Source organism: Acomys russatus, chromosome 13 (assembly GCF_903995435.1).
Source record: "Acomys russatus chromosome 13, mAcoRus1.1, whole genome shotgun sequence".
Lineage (NCBI taxonomy): Eukaryota > Metazoa > Chordata > Mammalia > Rodentia > Muridae > Acomys > Acomys russatus.
The window spans coordinates 2,309,559-2,331,846 of NC_067149.1; the positions used below are offsets into that span (position 1 = coordinate 2,309,559).

Here is a 22,288-nt window from a genome sequence, read left to right on the forward strand (position 1 = left end):
TAAGCAAGTACTGGTAGCACTGTGGTGGGAACGAATGGCTCAGGATGTGGGGCTGGGAGAAAACAAGGTAGCTTCAGGGGTTAGTTTCTGCTCAGTTCCAGTGCATTGGCACATTAAAACTCGAGCAGGTATCTGTGCCCTTTATTGATATGATAGTGGTTGAGCAATAACTGCCATAATAATGCTATGGATTATTAGTAGATATTAATAACTGATTTTCCACAACACGCACCACATGTGTGCCTAGTGCCTGGGGAGGCCAGGAGAGGGGTCTGACTCTGTGCGACTGGAGTTACAGATGGTTGTGAGCTGGCACATAGGTGCTGGGAATCGAGCCCAGGTCCTCTGGAAGAGCAAAAAGTGCTCTTAACTGCTGAGCTATCTTTTTATTGTCCTGGAACTTACCAAGTAGGCTAAGCTGATGGCCAATGATTCCCCAGGGACCCGCCTTTCTTTCTGCTTCTCAAGATCAGGGGTGGGGTGTTACAAGTGCATGCCACTGCCTGAGCCCCTCACCCCCACCCCACCAAGAGGTCTGGGGCTTGAACTTTGGTCAGTGCTTGCAAGGTAAACACTTTCCTGACTGAACTATCTCCTCAGCAGCAATCACTTGTAACTGAGTGCTGAGGTCCTGGAAAATGTTAAGTCAGTCGCTGCTATTCTAAAGGCATAAGGTAGGCCAGTGGGGAGCGCAGGGTTTGTAAGGTCCCATGTTCACACAGTCACTGTTAGAATAAGGCAGTATTGGCTCAGCCATACACAGCCTGGGGCTGGTGAGTAGTAACAACAGCCAAATAGAAACTTAGGGATGATGCGATGGAGACTTATAAGCACACTCATGTTTCTAGAGCATTCTCTACAAGGCTTGGCTACCCAGTCTCAATGCTGGAGGTAAGCTTCATACATGTATTAACTTCAGAAGATTGTTGAACCGGTCCACTTCCTGGCCAAGGACGGTGGTCAGAGAGTCCAGGCGACCTTGAGGGTCCTTGACGAAAAGGCTCTCAGAAGCTCCCTCCATGATCAGGGCTTCTGAAACACACACAGTTGGCTTCTCAGACAAGATATCCTTGATTTCCATCCTTACAACACTGCTAATGTCATGGGCTTATCCTTTAAAATATTATTTATTATCATTCTGTTTCACAGGACGTGTGAGTGTGTGTGTGTGCATTCCATACCATGCCTGTGTGTGTATGCATGCCATGCCATGTCATGCCATGCCTGTGTGTGTGCATGCCATGCCTGTTTGTGTGTGTGTGCATGCCATGCCTGTGTGTGTATGCATGCCATGCCATGCCATGCCTGTGTGTGTGCATGCCATGCCTGTGTGTGTGCCATGCCTGTTTGTGTGTGTGTGCATGCCATGCCTCTCTGTGTGTGTGTACATGCCATGCCATGCCTGGGTGTGTGTGTGTATGCATGTCATGCCATGCCTCTCTGTGTGTGTGTGTGTGAAAGGACAACTTGGAGGAGTCAGTTCCCTCCTTCCACCTTCATGTGAGTTCTGGGGATTGAACTCATATCCTCAGACTTGCCAGATGAGCAGTTTATCCACTGAGCCATCTCACTGGGCCTAGGTTTTTTGTTACTTTTTTTCCCCCTGAAGCTAATTTCTTTCATCATTTAAGCCAGAGCCTAAATTTGACAACATTCTTATTATTTATAAGTCTATGTGTTTGTACAGAAGCAGTTATAAAAAATAAGGCTTAAATTAATGAAAATAGGGAAAAATGTGTGTGAGTGTGTGCGTGCGTGCGCGGGGATGTGTGTGTGTGTGTGACAGAGAGAGAGAGAGAGAGAGAGAGAGAGAGAGAGAGAGAGAGAGAGAAAGAGAGAGAGAGTGAGAGAGAAATAGAGAGAGTAAATCAGCATTCACTTCTTGTCTTGGCTGTTTTTATCCTCTGTGACTGTTTGGACTTTGTGGTTTTTGGCTTGGACACAGGTAGGTAGCTCACGGGAGACACTGCTGGCCTCGTGTGGAGGGGGAGAGGCATGTGTGTACCAGACAGAGAGCAGCTGGCTCCTTTTCTTTCTGGACAACCACGGGGAGGAGCTGAGAGGAAGTGGGTACAACAGAAGTCAGAGTGACTGTGGATCGTGGAGGTCTGAGAGAGGGCTCCTGCACAGCGGATGTGAGAGAGGGGCTCCTGCACGGTGGATGTGAGAGGGGCTCCTGCACAGTGGATGTGAGAGGGGCTCCTGCACGGCGGATGTGAGAGAGGGGGGCTCCTACACAGGGCATGTTTTGGTGTGGCTTAAGAAGATACACTTGGGATTGGGGGAAGATACACTTGGGGTTGGGGGATGGGTCAGGGCATAACGGAGCCTGCTGCCAAGCCTCCCAACCCGAGTTCAATCCCTGAGACACACATGGGAAAGGAGGAGACTGCTCCACACCAGATACATGTGGCTTTGGTAGGACCAGAGGCAGGGCTTTGAGTACCTCTGTAGCAAACGCTACCCAGAAAGGTGATGGCTCAGCTGACAAGGCACATTCCAGGGACCCAGCTCCCACCCCTGCCCCACTCCCACTGGAATATGAGTGTGTTCTTCTCTGCAGGTCTGCACTGCTTCCTGGGGAAGGGGAAGGGGTGGGAGTTGGGGGATGGAGACTGGAGAGACTTAAGAGTTTATCCTGAGTTGCTGAGCGGCAACCCTTAGACAACTGGTCAGACTGGAGGGAGAGCTGATGTGTCCTTCCGACCTCTAGTCCTCCAAAGGTCCAGATGAGGCGCATGGGCTAGAGTGAAAAAGCATTGCACTTCCCTTGCACATCTGTGCAAAGTGTGAGCACGCGTGGGGCCCTAAGATACACTACACATCGACTAGATTCCTTCCTAAGCGTTCACAAGTTGGCTGCTGGAGGGACCTTGCTCAGCAGCATGTGGGTCAGTCTGATCTCTCAGGGCCGCAGAGCTGTGCATACAGAAGCCTTATCACGCCCCTTGGGGGGATGCTTCAGGAACTCTTCCGTGGAGCTGATCAGACCTCCTGCCCCTCAGGCTTGGGGGACGGCTTGTTTCTCATCTCACAGGAAGAGCCGAAGCTCCACGAAGCGTGGAGGAGCCCGCTTCCTGTTTCACAGTGCGAGTGTGAGTTCTACGCAGGATGCGGGGAAAGTCCCCTCAGCATCAGCGGGGCTCTGGAGAACGTCCACTGTCTCTGCCGCCCCTCATCTTCGCATCACTTCTACCCCCCCCCCCACCCATTTGTTATATTTACTGAGAAGAAACTGCTCCCTAAATTAACTGGCAGTTTTCTGCAACATTACCAGAACTCCTGCCCAAGTGGGCGTTCTGTTTTGGGGGCCTAGCCCTTGTGTGTGGGGGAATGATGCGGTTATTCTTGGGTCACGTGGTTTCTTTTTGTCTGGAGGCCTTTAGAGTATTGGCAGGACTCGGTCACGAGTTCTTTTCCTCGTCACTTCCAACCATGAACAACTGATCTAGGGACGTAAGCGTATTGTCAGTCTCAGGGAAGTGGGGGTGGGGGAGGTAGCTCTTTCGTGATTATTCAGAAAGATTCCACAAGTTACCAGCAAATGAGATTAAAATAACTTAATTGTTTCTCCTGACTGAAGGAAAAAAAAAATAATGAGGTAGATTCTAGAACAGGATTCTTTGTTTTTTTTGTTTTTTTCGAGACGGGGTTCTCTGTGTAGCGTTGGCTATCCTGGACTCACTCTGAAGACCAGGCTGGCCTCGAACTCACAGAGATCTGCCTGCTTTTGCCTCCCGAGTGCTGGGATTAACGGCGTGTACCACCACACCTGGCCCAGAACAGGATTCTGATAAAACCCTAGGCAGTGATGGAGATGCCCCCATTGGTGCCGTGCAGGACACAAGCACTTAATACCGCTCAGTGCAACAAAGGACTCAAAGCGGAATTTGTTTAAGGTTAACAAGCTGCCGCATGTGGCCAGGGCTACTGTCTCGGACACCACAGGCCCAGAGATGTTAGCATCAGCGATCAGAGCAAAGCCTGGCTAGAGCTGTGTGGGCCGTAAGCCTGTGGCCCTTCACAGGTCTTGCAGGTGGGCTGATTGGGCGCAGTAGCTCTCTAGACATAAGCAGAGAACCCCACATGAGGTGAGCCCTCCAGGGAAAGAAAAATGTATGAAAATTAAGCCTCCACATCTGCGTTTACTCCTAAAGCTCCCGTTACTGGTGGATGCCAGCAGGAATTTATTACCTGGAACCCTGGTTCGGATTGAAGCAACGAGATCCTGGACAATCTCGTCATTGCTTTTCCCCTCGCCACCAGCGGAGGATCTCGGCTGGACCTCGAGGATCGTGGTGATGAGAGTGTTGGTCTCTTTGTACTTGGGGGGTGGTAAGAGACAGAACAGGGGAGGTGGAGTCATCACGAGTTTGCCATGCGTATGTATCATTTATATATAGCAATGAGGGAAGTTTAAAAAAAACAAAACAAAAACAAAGGCATTGACTTAATTGTGAGGAAGCAATATGAGAGTTACTCTTGTAACCAAACCAAAAATATTTTTTACATAAAAAAGAAATGTGTGTGCACGTGTATGCTGTGATGTGTAAGTGGAGGTCAGAGGACAATTTGCCTTATGGGTCTTAGAAACTGAGCTCGTGTCATTAGGCTTGGCATTGAGTCATCTCACCAGCTCCCTCTTAGTCGAATTTTAAGTGTACAGCACCATTGATTACATACACAACACTGTTCAGCAGATTTCCAGACCTATTCATCTTTCCTGACTGAGACTTTATGTCCATTGGTTAGAGAGGAAGGCAAAAGTTGCTTCGCCATCAATAATCACATCATTGACTTTGCCCAGCACAGAGGCAATCAGTGGGCTTGGCCTGCAGCACTAGCATGGGCTCTCTCTTAGCTGAGCCAAGTGTTTCGGCTCTGACTTTCCTGGCCTCTGTGCCGGGCTGACCCAGCATGGACATGGGCATCCTCGAGCGTGCACCGGAAGCTCAGCAAGCTTCCTCCTTAGCTGGCTCGGTAACTGTATCTGTTTTCCTCCTTCCTTCCTTTCCCTCCAGGATAGGGCAACCTTTCTAGTAGGGTGACAGGCACAGCAGCTGTGTGGACACAGGCCGGCCTCTTCCATTTCTCAGCCACACGGTCCTTTAGCAAAGCATCCTTGCAGCAGCAAGGGGCTCACGAAGACACCCAACGGCACTCATTGTCCGAGCAGAATTTGACACATGGGGTGGCAGCCTTAGTATCCGTGGCTGGTTGTTAGCTTGTGTTTCTTCATAAAACATTAAAACTCATTCTCAGGACAACTCACTTCTCCCTCATGCCCACTTTGTTCAGGTTCAGTTTTAGAAAATGACATTTTGGCAGTGCGCTGGGGTGACAAAGCCAGGCTCAGACAGCAGAGGGGGGCTGCTGACACAGACTTGGGACACAGATCTGCCCCCTTCCTGCCCGTTCTGTCCTTTACTAGTTCCTACTAAGCACTTATTTAGATATAACTTGTTACCTGGAGGGAGAAATCCTTTGCGCTAAGACCACATAGCTCAAAAAGGGGCAGAGTTCCCATCCTAAGCAGAACATGCCAGTTCACAACAATCCACTTTGATATAAAGATTTTTCTCTAGCTCTATGCAACTTGCAAAAAGATGGAAGACCAATTTCAAATCTTTTTCCTTCCTGGAAACCGGAAGTAAAAGCTCCCACATGAAAGAAGGCCTTCTGGTATCAGGAGAGAAGAGAGTTTATTAAAATCCAATAGTCTTGCCTGTGGCACACGCCTGTAATCCCAGCACTCTGGAGGCAGAGGCAGGCGGATCTCTGTGAGTTCAAGGCCAGCCTGGTCTACAGAGTGAGTTCCAGGATACCTGGGGCTGTGTAGAGACTCTGTCTCAAAAAAAAAAAAAAAAAAAAAAATCCAATTGTCTTCTCAGGGAAGAGCACACTTCTATAAAATGTTCAGCCCTGAAAACATACATAATCAGTAGTATTATACAGATCGAGCAGATTGAATTTATGTATTTAGGAGCACACACACACACACACACACCACCACCACCACCACCACAACAACAACAACAATAAAAACAAAGAAAAGAGGCCGTGGTGGGCTGGAGAGATGGCTCAGTGGCTAAGAGCACTGTCTACTCTTCCAGAGGTCCTGAGTTCAATTCCTAGCAACCACATGATGGCTCACACCCATCTATAATGAGATCTGGTGCCCTCTTCTGTCCTGCAGGTGTACATGCAGGTAGAACACTGTATACATAATAAATAAATCTTTAAAAAAAAAAAAAGAAAAGAAAAAAAAAGAAGGGAAGCCATGGTATATAAAAGGACTTAAAGGGAGAAAATGGGATAGGAGAATGACATTATTCTATTATAATCTATAACAACAACAACAACAACAACAACAACAATAATAAATAACAGACACAAAACAATCTGTATCTTGCTCTGCCCTCTGACATACCTCATTCACTGCCCCACGCTGCTTCCCTGTGTTTAACATAATACCAAGGTGCGTAGGTCTCGCCATTTCTTTGGGCTTCATTTGTCACTGGAGTCACACAAAGCTTATATTAAATCTGCGAACCTTTCTCCTGTGAATCTGTACCAACAATGCCAGTTTAATTCTGTGGCTCAGTTGGAGCCTTGGCAGGGTAGAGATGGCACTGTGAGTTCCCTGTGCAGGTATAAACAGAGTCCTCCTTGTCTCTTTTGCACATGCGCAGCTGCTCTGCTCCCGGTAGCTCGTACTGTTTTCCTGTGGCAGATGAACTTCCCCTACATGGTGGCTGGGGGAGGGGTTGGGCTTATCCAGGAAAAGACAGATAACTGCAGATATGACATCCCAGCCAATGGTTTCAGAGGACCCTCCCTGAGACTCAGCATTTGCGTATACTGTGCTAGACATCTGGGTACCTCTTGGAGCAATTAGAGTGGCAGAGGGAGGAGGTGCCGCCTTTGGTTAATCTTAGGTCACACACCCACCTCTGTGCACTAATTATATTATGGGTGTGGGTGGTTTGCTTGCATGTTTGTGCACCATGTGCATGCATGTATGTGGAGGCCAACAGAGGGCAGTGAATCACCCGGAACTGGAGCTACAGATGGTTATGAGCTGCCCACGTGGGTGCTGGGAATGGAGCCCAAGCCCTCTAGAAGAAAAGCCAGTGCTTTTAACTGCTAGGCCAGCTCTTCAGCTTTCATCTTCTCAGAGTTTTGTGGAAGGAAAGAGATAATTGCTCAAAGGAAAGGGCTGTGAATCCAGAACAGTGGAAGAAGGAATGCTGCCGAGAAAAACAGGTCTGGGACACATTACACTGTTGGTTCTGCTAGTCATTCTGAAACCAGTGGAAAAGACAAGAGCCCCCATGCCTGGATCACAGTGCCGCCTGGCAGTGGGAGGGCAGTTATTCCTGAAGCTGTCCTCAAGAGGAGGCTGGGCCAGCCCTCCCACGCTTTTTCCTTTTTGTCTATTCCCCCTCCCTTCCCTCCACCTTTTAGGAAAAGCAGTCTGAGGCACAGTGGAGTCAATAGAAGGTTTAAGCCACAAGTACATTCTCCTGAAAGTAGACCAAGAGAAACCATGCCACACCACTCTAAGGAGCAGTGTCCTTGTGGGCAAACATGAAATGAGGCGTTGGAACACTGATCTCATGGTGTGCTTTCTGGAGATGCCAGTGTCCCTAGAGCCCTGGATACTGAGGTAGACATCACCTTCTAACATGAATACGGCAAAACTTAAATTGAAAAGGAAGATCATCTCCCTGCCCCGACCTCTTCAAAGAGAATCTAATCCTCGACTTTTAGAGATGTCTGGAGCCCTCAGACACAGCCTGAGATGGCATGAAGTTGGAGCAGGTGAGTTGTGCCCAGTGTCATGAGGGACTGTCAAATGTCATGTGAGTTCAGATTACTCTCAGATAAGGGGGGGGCATCAAAAGATCTTGACAGAGGAGTAAAAATAATCCACCACACTGCAGAGCTGTGGCTCTCAACCTTCCTAATGCTGTGACCCTTTAATACAGTTCCTCATGTTGTGGTGACCCCCCAGCTGTATAATAATTTTCATTGCTACTTCACATATATAATTTTGCTACTGTTATAAATAATAACACAAATACTGGTGTTTTCTGACGGTCTTAGGTGACCCTGTGAAAAGGTCATTTGGGTCACTGTTTTGGAGCCAGTGACAGAGCAAGGTTAATTATCTTCCCTGGATAGGTGTACATAGGATCTGAACCCAAGAGATGCTTTGGGCACTTATAACTGCACTGCTCTGATCTAACCATGTACACTCATGACTCTGTGTAACATGAGCCAAAAGTGGCCAGTGTGGTGTGAGAAGGGAACACACACACACACACACACGCACACGCCTTAGGATTCTGTGAAAGCTGTGTCCAGTTGTATTAATTTTTCTTGAGGCTTTGAGCATCCGAGATTACAATCTGCATCTTTTTGGAGTATGGAGCCCAGGATGGTTCTGGATACTATTGGAAGATGAGTCTCATTAAGGATTCCAAAGGTACCAGGCTGGATTGAAACCATTGCTGAAAGAAAAGGGTGGTAAATACATCTTTCAAGCAGAAAGACTACATACCTGGAAAACTAGGTTAGCATTTTCATGCATTCCAAAAATTTCTGGATCATCTATCAAAGGCAGATCTTCAATGTAGTCCTTAAACTCTTGGAGGCTGTCAGCCAAGGGGGCAAAATAGATGCCTGTCATTAAAAAAATCACAGAAGACACGTGTGTAGGAAATGGCTCAGCACTGCCTGGCTTAGTTTTTATTTTAATCACAAAATTATCTGTATGTATGTGTGTGTCTTCCCATGGGTATGCAGGTGTGAGTGCAGAAAGAGGGTGTTCCTTGGAGCTGGAGTTACAGGTGATTGCGAGCCACCCAACATGGGTGCAGGGAACAGAACACATCATCTCCAAGAACAGTTTGTGCTGTTCAACTGCCCAGCCACTGTTCCAGCCCCACAGTTACACTGATTTTTCTTGAGGCCTTGAGCATCAGAGATAAGCATAGCACTTTTTTCAGAGTATGGCGACAAGATGGATCCTGGACACTGTTGGAAGTCAGTCTCATTAAGGGATCCAAATTTATGCCCATGTTAGAAACTGTCTTTGTGCTGGCTTGATAAATGGATACAAATTCCTCAAATAAAAGGTTACATTCACAAAGTGTTGGCTATAGGGCCACTGCCCTTTTCCTAATGATGACAAGACACACAGCTGACTTGAAGCTGTGTCTGGAACATGGCAAGAGGAGCTTCTGTGAGCTTGCAGTGCAGTCATCAGATTCCCTCCTCTCAGGAACCGACACCCACGGCCACCCATCTGACTGCAAAATGAGTTGCCTCCAATTCGTACAGCTTTATTACTCAACATCGGTAATGGAAGTGTTCTCTAATCATATTAAAAATACATCAGCCCAGAGCTCTGAAAATGCGTTTAGCTGTAATACAATCAAGTTTAATACAGAGCTAATTCACAGGGGCATCTATATAACACACACCATTGTGTTCTTGCTATCAAACCGGCCATGACAGTCAAACGTGGGATGGATGAAGCTATGAAGATGGACAGGAAGCTCTGCTGGAAAACTGAGAGATGCTGTTGGAGGCTCCCAGGGAAGGGACTTTCCCCCCCATAAAAGTCACTTACCTGATTCAGAGTATTTATAGTTCTCTCTCAACGTTTCAGGAGAGAAGAATCTTTTCAAGACAGTTCGAAGGCATCTCTGATCCCAGGTGTCAGTCACTCTCCCGCCATAGGTGATTTCACCTGAAAGGGAGCTTGCATTTTAAAATCTATTACTATCGATTTTTTACATTAATAAACATACCAAAATTCTAATAAGTTTATTTGTATACACATGTAGTTGTTATCAAAAGTCATTGCTATGTTCCTCTAAGATATAAGTCAATTTTTAAAAAGTGGAAAAATCTAATATATGTATGCTATCCTAATAATTTTGTTTTTTTTTTTTTTAATTTTTAGCTTTTCTGAGACAGGGGTTCTCTCTGTAGCATTCGCTGTCCTAGACTTGATTTATAGACTTGGCTGTCCTCATACTCACAGATATTCTCCTGTCTCTGCCTCCCTGAGTGTTGGGATTATAGGCATGTGCCCTTTTGCCTGGCTTAATTTTATTTTTTAAAATTGTATATATGTGTATGTATGTATGTGATTCTGTATGAGTTTAGATACACCCTGTGCGTGCAGGAGCCCACAGAGGCTAGAAGAGAACATCAGCTCATCTGGAACACGACCTCCTATGTCGGTACTGGGACTTGAACCTGGATCCTTTGCAAGGGCAGTGAGTACTCTTAGCTGCTGAGCCATCTTCTCAGTACCATGATTTTACTTTATTTTTTCCAAATAACAGAAACGAAAGCCATTGTGTTTTATTGAAGGATTTCTTCTTTTTTTTTCCTTTGCTTTGGAATGTTCCTGAGTGTTGACCCCAGTGACTATCAGATTCTAAAATGTATTTTCCATGAGGCATTGCTTTCATTTGAGCTCACTGAGTAAAAGGGAACTTTACGTTTGTAGAAAGACAGTAGATCTGTACACACCTCATAAATTATTGCTATCAAGCCAGGAAGGAAAAGATGAATCCCAAGTGAAAGAGAGCTTGCCTCTCAGAGATTATGTCAGGGGGAATGCAAATTTATGGCTGCAATGCCTCTCTCTCTCCAGAGATGCATCACCTAGCACGCTTCAGGGTTGCTCAAAAAAAAAAAAAAAAAAAAAAAAAAAAGTGAGCAGAAAGGGACCACACTGAATGGTTTTTAATGCTGATATAATGCCTTGGGAACATGGCACATTCATTGGCACACTTTACTATTTCATGTATGATATTTCAAGGTTGATGTAAGACTTTAACATACTGACTCATGTTAAATATTTAAAGTAAGCCTGGGGCTGAGGAGATGGATGTCATTAAGTGCCTGGTGTGCCAGGGTTAAGAAGCTGAATTTGGAAACCCAGCGGAAAAGCGAGGCCTCATGGCTTGTGTCTGCACTCCTAGCACCTGACAGGGGGAGAGGGTACAGGCAGAGCTCGTTGGCCAGTCAGCCTACCCAAACAGGTGAGCTCCAGCTTCAGTGAGAGACCCTGCCTCAGAAAGTAAGGTCAAGACCTACTAGTGACTACAGCCCCAAAGAAAAATGCCTCCCACTCTGCCTAAGGGGAGGAGGAGGGGGGAGGATGGAGGTAGACATGATTAAGATATGGATATGTGTATGAAAATTTCAAAATATTAAAAAATAAGGTAAAGAGTGATTGAGCAATACACTGGATGCTTCTAGATTTCACATGTATGCACATGCATGATCACACATATGGGTATATATGTGCACCACACACACACACACACACACACACACACACACACGACATCTGGTATTATTGTTATTGATGAGAAATGTCTCCCTAACTTCCTATGGGTAAATATTCCCATGGTGCACTTAGCCACTACTGTAAGTTCTCAGTGGGGACAGCAGTCGTCGTTGGCAACATTAAACACTGAGGCGTTCACAGTCCTCACAGGGGCCCGGAAGGTGTAAACCAACAGCTCTGCTGAGCGGCCAGAATCCCTGGCCGTGGGCACGTACTGACCAGTAATGTAAATGAGCGCATCCCAGGGGATCTTTCCTTCATGACAGTAAAGGTTGAGGTTCAGTAAGGCACATTCTCTGTCACTGTCATTAAATTCATAGCAGATATTCCAGCCAAGGGGGCCGAACTTCTTTCTCTCCTAGAATGGAAGATGAGACCAACCTGAGACAAAATTTGATGAAGCTAATTTTGTATAATGACGACGAGGTTAATCTTTAGTACTGAAAGAAACAAAAGTTTCCCTGAGTGGTGGGCACCTCCATACTACGCACAGTGACGACAACATTTGGTTCAGCTTCAGCCAGGCCTTTGCCAAACAGGCCAAACACATCTTCATCCAATGTTCCCCATGTTGCTAAGGGAAAAATCTGGTTTTCTGTTAGATTTGGCAGATCTATCAGAAGGGACTGTTCTTCAGGGTAAAACAAAACAGAAAAAACCCACCTAGAGTTTGGCACAAAAATACTCTATAATTATGGGGGGGGGGGAGGGAGGAGAGAGGGAGGGAGAGAGAGAGGAAGAGGGGCAGGGCAGGAGGGGAACTTAAGGGAGGACCTGTCAATCTGTACTCTCAACTCCAGGCTACCATCAATGACTCTGGGGAAGCCACAGCAGCAGGAGCTTGGAGCAGCGGACCTCATCATGTGCATAGGCAAGAGCAGAGAAGATGCTCAACTCTTCCTTTATTCTTACACAACTCACGGCCCAAGCCCAGGGAATGGTGCCACCCATAGCGGGCTGTGTCCTCCCATATCCATTAGTAGTCAAGACGGTCTCCCATAGGCCAAGCTGTTCTTGACAACCTCGCCGAGACTCTTCCCAGGTGATTCAAGGTCATAGCTCCATCTAACTCCAGCACCAGGGGTCCAGTGCCCTTTTTGTGGTAGGACCAAGAACTCACCTCATGGTGTGTAAATGAGTATACACACACTTGGACACATACTCACTCATGCAAATAAATAGAAATTAACAAATCTTTCTGGAAAAGCAGAACGGAGTGTACCTGAATAATTGCGTGGAAGAAACAAATGCCAAATATTAGTTGTCTCCACTTCCTTCCAAGTATATTTTCTTCAAAAAACGAGGCTGTCATTTCGGTAAAGGCTCGCCTGATATTTGCACGCAAGCCTTTTGGAGGCTCATTGGTTACCTGGATTTGGAAACAACATACACAGCAGAGAGGGTGATTTTATAGGGTTGTGTTATTTCTGGATAGCACACATAGATTAGAGATGCTGAGATATGGATAGCTGATGCCCATGGGGGCGTTCTTGACATGGTCAGGCCTACTTTGTGTGTGCACATTTGTGTGTGTGTGTGTTTATGTGCACACCCATGTGTGCTCATAGGCTGGTGAAGGATGCTATTCTGCTCTACTATGCTCCATCTTATTTATTATTTGAGACAGAGTCTTTCGCTGACCATGGAGCTAAGGATAGAGACTGGCAAACCCCGGCACTTCTCTAATTTCTGATGTCTACAGCACTGAGGTTACAGGCATATATGTTGCACTGACTTTTTCTATGAATACTGGGGATTTGAACTCAAGTCCTTGTGCTTGCACACCAAGTGCTATTACTCACCAAGCCATTTCCTTGGTGCAACTACTTTTTGTCTTGTTCAACCACAGCCCATGGTGAACAGAGCCTAGTGGGGTCCTCAGAGCTATCATGGTTGAAACAGCATCACAGGATATTTCTGTTTGGGGTCCTTTCCTCTTTAAATATAAGCCAGGAAGCCTAGTAAGTTTCTATTGGATTTTGTGGTCAAGTCAAAATACAGAACTGTCCTGCATACTTTGCCCCACCATGCCCCATGATGGGGGTGGGGAGGAAAGAGGCATCTCTTGTTTCTCCTGTGCAGAGATTTCCCTCTTATAGGGACTTACTACAACTGGAGGCCTTCTTGTCTGTCAAATGCTGAGACAGCCCTTTAGCTCCAGGAGGGGGCCTTTCCCATTTCTCTATGCATGTAGCATTTTCTTGCAGAGGGAAGAGTTGGGGAGTTGAATGGCCAATAGACCAGGGCATGCCAAAATGAGACCTGTCTAGGGAAATCACTTCTCTGCCTGCTCCCATTTGAAAGAATGATTACCGACTTCCACCTTGCCACCCCGGCCACACAGTCCCTTACATGGCTCTCTGCAAGGTCTTTAGTCCCTGGAGCCCCTGGGGACCTTCAGAGACAAACTCTCTCATGCTCTAGTTGTATACATATGTTACCTTGACAGAATTCTGAAGGACGGTCACAGGAAACGTGGGGCTGGGCATGGAGCTTAGAAAAAGACGGAAGGTCTCCTTGATTGTCTGATCTGTTTAAAACAGAGACAACAGAAAATTCATAGATTGTAGGGGGTATTTTTTTTTTAAACCAGAAAAGGTTATTTTAGGGAAGGAAAACAATGCTGTAAAGGCCACCGAAAGACTCAGTTTATAAGTTTCAAGTCTACCATTAAGTGTTCGAGGACGAAGGAAGGTATGAGTAGTTGATTTTGAGACTTCCTGTCAGGGGGGCTTGGCAGTCTGAACGCTGGCAAGTTTCAATAACAAAACCAGACATATCAATAAAAAGCATTTACCTTCATTTATTTACTATCTATATATGCTATTGGTCCTTTGAACATTCTCTAGGCATTTTGATCATTTTACACACCTTCCCTGAACTCCTCCCAGATCCCTTTCACACACTTTGAGTCTTTTTTTTTTTTTTTTCACCTATCAAGTCTAATTTGTGCTGCCCAAATATTCTTGGATGTGTGACTCCCAGTGAAGCATGGCCAGCTTCCAGGGGGCTGCACTCAGCGAAAGTGGGCTACCCCTCCCCCAGCAGCTATCACTGGCCACTAGCTCCTCATCTAGGTAGGGGTGGGAGTTCGTTCCCAGCTCCCGCCAGTCTGCTAAGGCTCCTTGAAGAGCTGGCCAAGTCGAAGGAGCCCTGCTGCCAGGGGATGCTTTTGTGATGCTGGACCGTGACCTGTAGTGAAGAGCTGGTCATCTCACCACTTTCCATGTAAACATATAGGGGTGGCGATGGGAAGGAGGAGCCTTTCAGGGACAGTGACTTAGTGACCAAGGCATCTGGGTATCCTGTAAAGAAGTAGCTTGTCACCTCAATAGGTAGCAGCCAAGGGTCATATAGCTCTTCCCTTCTCTGAAAGCTTTCTGTAATTGGCAAGGGCCCAGAGACAGGGTCCTGGATACTGGAGGCCATTTTTATATTCTCCTCATGGCCTTCTGGTTCTGCATGTTTATTTTGTGAGATGGGTCTACTATGTAGACCAGGCTGGCTTTGAACTCACAGAGATCCACTTGCCTCTGCCTCCCGAGCACTGGGATTAAAGGTGTGTGCCATCACACCCAGGCTTGTACGTCTCTATTTCTGTTTTGCTGTTTTATTGTAGACAGAGTATATGTAGCCGAGGCCAGCACTGAACTTCCATGTAGCCAAACATGACCTTGCTCTCCTAACCTTACTGCCTTTACTTAACAAGTGCAGGGGTTCAAGGAATGTGCCACACAGCTGAGCTCTGCACTTTCATTTTATAGGGTAAGATTTGATGTCTTTTCTTGATCCAAGCCTGTTTTCCTGTTTTCTTTCTTTCTTTCTTTTTTTTTTTTTTTTAAAGATTTATTTATTTATACAGTATTCTGCCCTCTTGTGTGCCTGCACACCAGAAGAGGGCACCAGATCTCATTATAGATGGTTGTGAGCCACCTTGTGGTTGCTGGGACTTCAACTCAGAACTTTTGGAAGAACAGTGCTCTTAACCTCTGAGCCATCTCTCCACCTCTCTCTCTCTCACTTTTTTTTTTTTTTTTTTTTTTTTTTTTTTAAATCACACCCCTAAGATACATTCCAAGCTCAGGTGGCTTCCCACAGAATGCAATGTGAAGCAAATGATTCAGTGGGCTATCCCCTTACTTGGAGCCCAAAGGCTTATTTTTGAATCTTGATTGTGGAACCTTACCTATTATCCCTTTTGCTCAAATCTATCTTCTCCATAGGAGAAAGCACTGAGATTGTACTGTAATGGAGAATTGCCATTAGACCGTCTGGACAAGAAGAGCTGTGGGAGGCTGATGCCACTGCTCGGAAGCCACGTGCACAACTTACTAGGATCTGTGAAGGTTTTGATCAGCTCCTCCATCGCCAGCATCCAGGAAACCGCGAGATGGCAGTTCTGCAGAAACACCCAGTTTCCGGACTTCATTGCATCCTTGATCATCTTCTCGGCAATGGGGCCTTGTCCTTGTCCCAGTGAAATTGACTGTACTCTGGGTGGAACAACAGTGAAAGACTTTCACGCTATTTGTAAGCAATAGAGAGATTTTAATTCATTAAGAAATTACATTTATTTATATTCCATGCACACATGTAGCATGTGTGTGAGACATGTATTTTCATGGGTGCTTAGGTTCCATGGGGTGCATATGAAAATCAGAAGACAGTTAACATGAGTTGGTTCTCTCCTCCTACTGTGTGGGACCAGGAGCTGAACTTAAGTCACTAAGGTTGGCTACAAATGTCTTTGCTCAGTGAGTTTCAGATCCACTGCAGCGTTTGGTCTGTCCATGAATTTGAAATTCTCTTTCTTCACCTCCTGAGTGTTAGGATTATAGCTGTGCACAATGAGACTTCGTCAACTTTTTAAATGATCTCTCTTTTTAATATTTTCATTTAAGAAATATTTCATACTTTAGATGATATTACTTATATGATCCTCTATTTATGGCTTTGCCTACTATGTTTATATCTGTCAGCTATCAGGATTGATTTGGATGTACAAGATGAGGCACCAAAGTTCATCTTATGTATATTGTCATCCCACTGGCTCAGGACCACATGTTGGGTGCCAATTTTTTTTTTTTTTTAAAGTTTTGATTTTTGAGACAGGGTTTCTCTGTGTAGCGCCAAATGTTGTTGTTGTTGTTTTTTTTTTTTAAACAACATCTCCACTAGTCTTTGTGAGGGATCATGGATGCAAGAGTTAAGACAGAAGTATCAGAGGGCAGGGTCTTGAGTCTGCTGACCTTTGGCCTGGAGCTCACACCATCACCTGTCCTGGATCTCTGCCTCCCAGACTTGGACTGGAGGTATATACCACCACCTCTTCAGAGCTTACAAGGTGCTGACTTCAGAACTTGGGACACCTCAGATTCCGTAATTGCATGATTCAATTCCTTATAATAAATTTCTATACATAAACTCTCTCTCTCTCTCTCTCTCTCTCTCTCTCTCTCTCTCTCTCTCTCTCTCTCTCTCTCTGTCTCCCCCCGCCCCATCTCTGCCCTCATTTGTTACCCACAGTAGTAGCCTATGATTCTGTTTCTTTGCATAAGCTTAACAAATATCGATCATGAAGCCTAAATAAAGAGATGGGACCCATAATCTCTCTATAATTCACAGTCCAGGGACTAGGCCATATCAACAATTTCATTTGGATTCCATTGAGCTGGAGGTCATCTTGAGAAAGATGAAATTATAAGAACATAAAGAATTCTGTTCCTAAACATAGTTGAACATAAGGAGCAAGGTTCACTCTTGTTATGATTATATGATTGGTAATCATGTGTTAAATGCTACACAAGTTCTAATAAATTTCCACTAGATTATGCTTTGATTTTAGGCAATCTCTCTTTGGGTCAGATGAAATTTATACCCACACTTATGATTCTGACCCACTCTAAAACAATACCCATGGCTGAGTATTAATCCAGTTTGTTTAGTAAGGGCTACTTAAATGGAAAAACCTTGCTTCACACACAGGGGAGAACATAGAATGATAACACACACACACACACACACACACACCATATATAACTACAACCTTGTGATGCCATCTTACCGCTCTGCATACCCACTCTCCCGGGCAAATCTTTGAAAGGCACCCATGGGATCAGAGCCTGTGCTCAAGATGAACACCAGGGGGGTGCTGCTTGACATATCCTGGTATAGAGTGGCCAGGTCCACTGGAGGTGTCTCAATAAACTGTTTGCCAAGATTCTCCATCACAAAGTCTGTAAGAGCAAAAACCACCTGAAAGGTGGAAAGAAAAAAATGTTAGAAGTACTATGCTGGATTGAGCAACACTTTATATTCCTACCCCAATTTTCACTCTCAGGAGGATGCTTGTGAGCATGTGCATGTGAGTGCAGGTACCTTTAGAGGCCAGAAGAGGGCACTAGATCCTTTGGAGTTATTTGTGCCATGTGCAGGTGACCAGCTCTTAGCTGCCTGAGCTGGGCTTTGCGACTGAATGCTGCTGATCTCCTCATCTGTATTCTAATACACGCTTCTCTCTGGAGTTTCTAAGCTGCCACCCAGCTGGCAGGTACATTCATCTTTATCTGATACGTTCATCCTTTCACTTTGGCTTAGTTTTTGGTACAGCCATCCCCACTGGCACTCAAGCAGAACCTGAGAGCCGCAGCTGTCCCCTCGTCACAGTCCCTACCCTCTTGGCAATCTTCTACTTCTGTCTTAGCTCATGTATCCATGATCTCTCACAAAGACTACTTCAACAGTTTTCAAACAGTACAGATTTGTGCCCATTAAATGTCTCCTCCTGTTTTAAGGTAAATTCCCTGCCAAAGCCTTCCAATAGTCCCCAGTCCCACATGTGAAATGGTGACACTTCCCTAACAGTGAGCAGCTGACAGGAGGTGACAAGGTTCCTGGGTGGCTTTTTTTTTTTTTTTTTTTTTTTATCCTGCAAGGAAAACACATTCTACTAAAACCATCATCTTTATTTTTAAAGCCACTTCCTAAATTTGGCTGTTGTTAGCCACAAGCAAATCTATAACTCACAACTAGCTGGTGGCCTTCAGTGGACATGCCATTTAATTAAAAATGATGGCTCACCTTTTCTTCTTTACAGCATTTAATAAGGATTAGCTTATGGAAAGAGTGGAAGTATAAACCCCATGTATGATCCTTTTCATCTTCGTGTTTTGGCTTAACGTATCCTTCCCAATGCTGTGGGTTAATATAGGTCTCAAAAGATCCTGGAAAGACAGTTTTAAAAGATGCTTTAATCCAAGAAGTTTTGACTCTGAAATTAAAGAAATACATGCTGGTAGTTAAAAGAAGATTCCTGTGCTTACTGCCATTAAAAAAAAAAAAAAAAAAAAAAAAAAAAACACATGTGTGAAAACATTAACCTCACTGCTACTCAAACCAGTTACAAAGCAGAGAATTTAAAAGGAGACCACAAAGCAAAATCTAACAGCAAAACACATACAATCAAACAAATAAAAATAGAGAGGTTAAAAACAAAGGAATGTATAGAAATAGTATAAGCAAAACTGAAATGAAATGATTAGCATAACACTGGCTAAAACAGATTTTAAAATAATCTTAATTAAAGTCAGGCAGTGGTGGCGCACGCCTTTAACCCCAGCACTTGGGAGGCAGAAGCAGGCGGATCACTGGGAGTTCGAGGCCAGCCTGGTCTACAAAGTGAGTCCAGAACAGCCAAGGCTACACAGAGAAACCTTGTCTCAAAAACAAAACAAAACAAAACAAAACAAAACAAAACAAAAACCAAAAAAACAAAAACCCAAAAAATCATAATTAAATGAGGCAATAGGTAAAGTTCTAATTAAGATAAAATTACATAAAAGCACAACAAAATAAACACACATATTAGATAATATCATGAAATATATCAAACAGCCCCTGTTGGAGACAGAAGGAAAAGCAGAAAAGAATACAATAAGTGTAAGAAGTAGCATATGGGTGCTGGGGCTGGAGAGATAGCTTAGAGGTTAAGAACTCTGGCTGCTCTTTCAGAGGACCCAGGTTCAAGTCCCAGCTCCCACATGGTGGCTCGCAACCATCCATACTCCAGTTCCAGGTGATCCAGTGCCCTTCTGATCTCTGTAGCCTGTAAATGCTGTTTTTATTTCATCTGATGATGGAATGGCATGAGAGCTGTACCCAAGCTGTGCAAATTCAAGGCATGGGCTGAGCCCAGAACATGTTTCTCTGTTCTAACTATCCCTAGGCTTAGGCCCAGAAGCTTCTAGCCTCTGTACAATCTAATCTTCTGCAAGCCTGGGCCTTGAAGGCTTAAACTTCCAACCACCAACTGCTGACCTAAGCCTAGAATGTTTCGGCATTTGAGACTTATTGTTAAATAAACTTACTCTTCCTGGCTGGTCTGACTCAGCTGTTTTGGCCCAAATTCTTTCCAAACTGACTGATTCAATGCAGCGTCTCTTGGCTTCTGACTTAATCGCTCTGCTTGGCCTCTAACTAACTCTGGCAACGTGTTCTAATCTTCTGGCTCCTTCCTACTCTCTGGCTCATTCTGTCTTCACCTGTGCCTAGTCTGTCTCTTTAAAACTGTCCCAATAAAAACTGCCCCTCACACTCTCACAGAACGCTGCCTCCTTTCTCTTCCTGCACTGCTCTATTCAGATTACATCTCAATTGTTATCCCCTCACTTCTATCTTACCATTCCTCCCTCCCTCCCTCTTTCACCCTATCCTTCCCCGCCCCCCTTAGACCTGTGACAGAAGGGGACCTTCTCCTCCACCATATGATCACAGCCTATCATCAGTCTCATCCAGATAGCTTGCTTCCCCTTCCTCTGAATGCCACCAGGCCTCCCCACCAAGGGGAAGTAGTCAAATAGGAGGCACCAGAGTTCATGCCAGAGTCAGTCCCTGCTCTCCACACAACTGTGGAGAATGCATTGTCCATTGGCTAGATCTGAATAGGGGGTCTAGGTTTACTGCATGCATTGTCCTTGGTTGGTACAGTACTTTATGTAGGCCCTCCTGGGTCCAGATCCACCAGCCTTGATGGTCTTCTTGTAGGGTCTAGGACCTTCTATTTCCCCACTCTCCCATACCTCTCTCACCTGGAGCCCCAATAGTAAGTCCCAGCATCTGGCCCGATCCCCCGCTGAGTGAAGACTCTCAGAGGACATCCATGCTGGGCTAGTATCTAATTATAAGTGAGTATATATCATGTGTATCTTTCTGAGTCTGGGTTAACTCACTCAGGATGATCATTTCTAGTTCCATCCACCTGCCTGCAAATTTCAGGATTTCCTTGTTTTTAATAGCTGAGTAGTATTCTATAGTATAAATGTACCACAGTTCCTTTATCCATTCTTCAACTGGGGTACCTCTAGGTTGTTTCCAGCTTCTGGCTATCACGAATAAGGCTGCTATGAACATAGCTGAGCAAATGTCCTTGTTGTGTGGTGGAGCATCTTTCAGGTATATTTCAAGGAGTGAGGTAGCCGTATTCACAATTTCCTGAGAAAGCACCAGATTGATTTCCAAAGTGGTTGTATAAGTTTGCACTCCCATCAGCAATGAAGGAATGTTCCCTTTTTTTCCACATCCTTGCCAGCAGGTGCTGTCACTTGTGGGTTTTTTTTTTTTTTTTTTTTTTTTTTTTAATCTTAGCCATTCTGATGGCTGTAAGATGGAATCTCAGGGTTGTTTTAATTTGCATTTCTCTGATGACTAAGGATGTTGAGCATTTCTTTAAGTGTCTCTCAGCCATTCAGTATTCCTCTGTTGAGAATTCTCTGTTTAGCTCTGAACACAATTTCTTAACTGGGTTATTCGGTTTGGTGGTGTTTAATTTCTTGAGTTCTTTATATATTTTGGATATTAGAGCTTTGTCAGATGTAGGGTTGGTGAAGATCTTTTCCCTGTCTGTAGGCTGTCGCTTTGTTCTGTTGACAGTGTCTCCTGCCTTACAGAAGCTTCTCAGCCTCATGAGGTCCTATTTATTAATTGTTGACCTTAAGGCCTGGGCTGTTGGTGTTCTGTTCAGGAAGTTGTCTCCTGTGCCAATGAGTTCAAGGCTCTTCCCCACTTTTTCTTCTAACAGATTTAATGTCTCTGGTTTTATGTTGAGATCTTTAATCCACTTGGACTTGAGTTTTGTGCATGGTGATAAATATGGGTCTAATTGCATTTTTCCACATGTAGACATCCAGTTAGACCAGCAGCATTTGTTGAAACGCTATCCTTTTTCCATTGTATAGATTTGGCTTCTTTGTCAAAAATCAAGTGTCCAGAGGTATGTGGATTTATTTCTGGGTCTTTGATTCGATTCCATTGATCAACCAGCCTATTGCTATGCCAGTACCATGCTGTTTTGATTATTCTTGCTCTATAGTACAGCTTTAGATCAGAGATGGAATTCCTCTGGATGATCTTTTATTGTACAATATTGTTTTAGCTATCCTGTGTAGGAGAGATAAACATGTTTTTGTTGATCCCAAATGTGGGATGGGGAACAGACTAGTGAGAGAGCAGGATGTTTACCCCCTTAGAAGTTGAGTCACTTTGTGGGGGAGCTTGGATGTTGCCAGCTGACAACATCCTAGTAAGACTCTGAGAGGATGTGTGTGTGTGTGTGTGTGTGTGTGTGTGTGTGTGTGTGTGTGTGTATATATATATATATATATATATATATATATATATATATATATATGATTGAGAGAGAGAGGACTTGGTATTGTTTTGGCTGTTTATCAACACTTCAAGAGACGCTCCTGGAGAGAACTGCTCCAGGGAAAGCTTCAAGGCTTTGGACTCCAGCTGAGGCTTCAGGTTCCAGTTGCTCTAGGTCCCAGCAGCAACTTTGGTGGGATTGCTGTTTTGTTGAGGTCCTGCTGACAATGCCAAGAGAATTGTTCCTTAGAAGTAATATCCTTA

At 44.9% G+C, this 22,288-nt stretch overlaps 1 protein-coding gene across 1 annotated transcript in view; it reads right to left on the reverse strand.

Annotated features, from left to right (window-relative positions):
• Positions 1-22,288, reverse strand: part of Dnah6 (dynein axonemal heavy chain 6) — a 201,769-nt gene that overhangs the window by 13,053 nt on the left and 166,428 nt on the right. Inside the window, exons 62-71 of the mRNA XM_051154749.1 lie at positions 18,461-18,603; positions 17,445-17,635; positions 15,713-15,873; positions 13,822-13,910; positions 12,603-12,749; positions 11,600-11,738; positions 9,641-9,760; positions 8,567-8,688; positions 4,195-4,324; positions 905-1,032 (exon numbers count right to left, since the gene is read on the reverse strand). Of these exons, the coding sequence (XP_051010706.1) occupies positions 905-1,032; positions 4,195-4,324; positions 8,567-8,688; positions 9,641-9,760; positions 11,600-11,738; positions 12,603-12,749; positions 13,822-13,910; positions 15,713-15,873; positions 17,445-17,635; positions 18,461-18,603 (1,370 nt within the window). The remainder of the gene's footprint in view (positions 1-904; positions 1,033-4,194; positions 4,325-8,566; positions 8,689-9,640; positions 9,761-11,599; positions 11,739-12,602; positions 12,750-13,821; positions 13,911-15,712; positions 15,874-17,444; positions 17,636-18,460; positions 18,604-22,288) is intronic.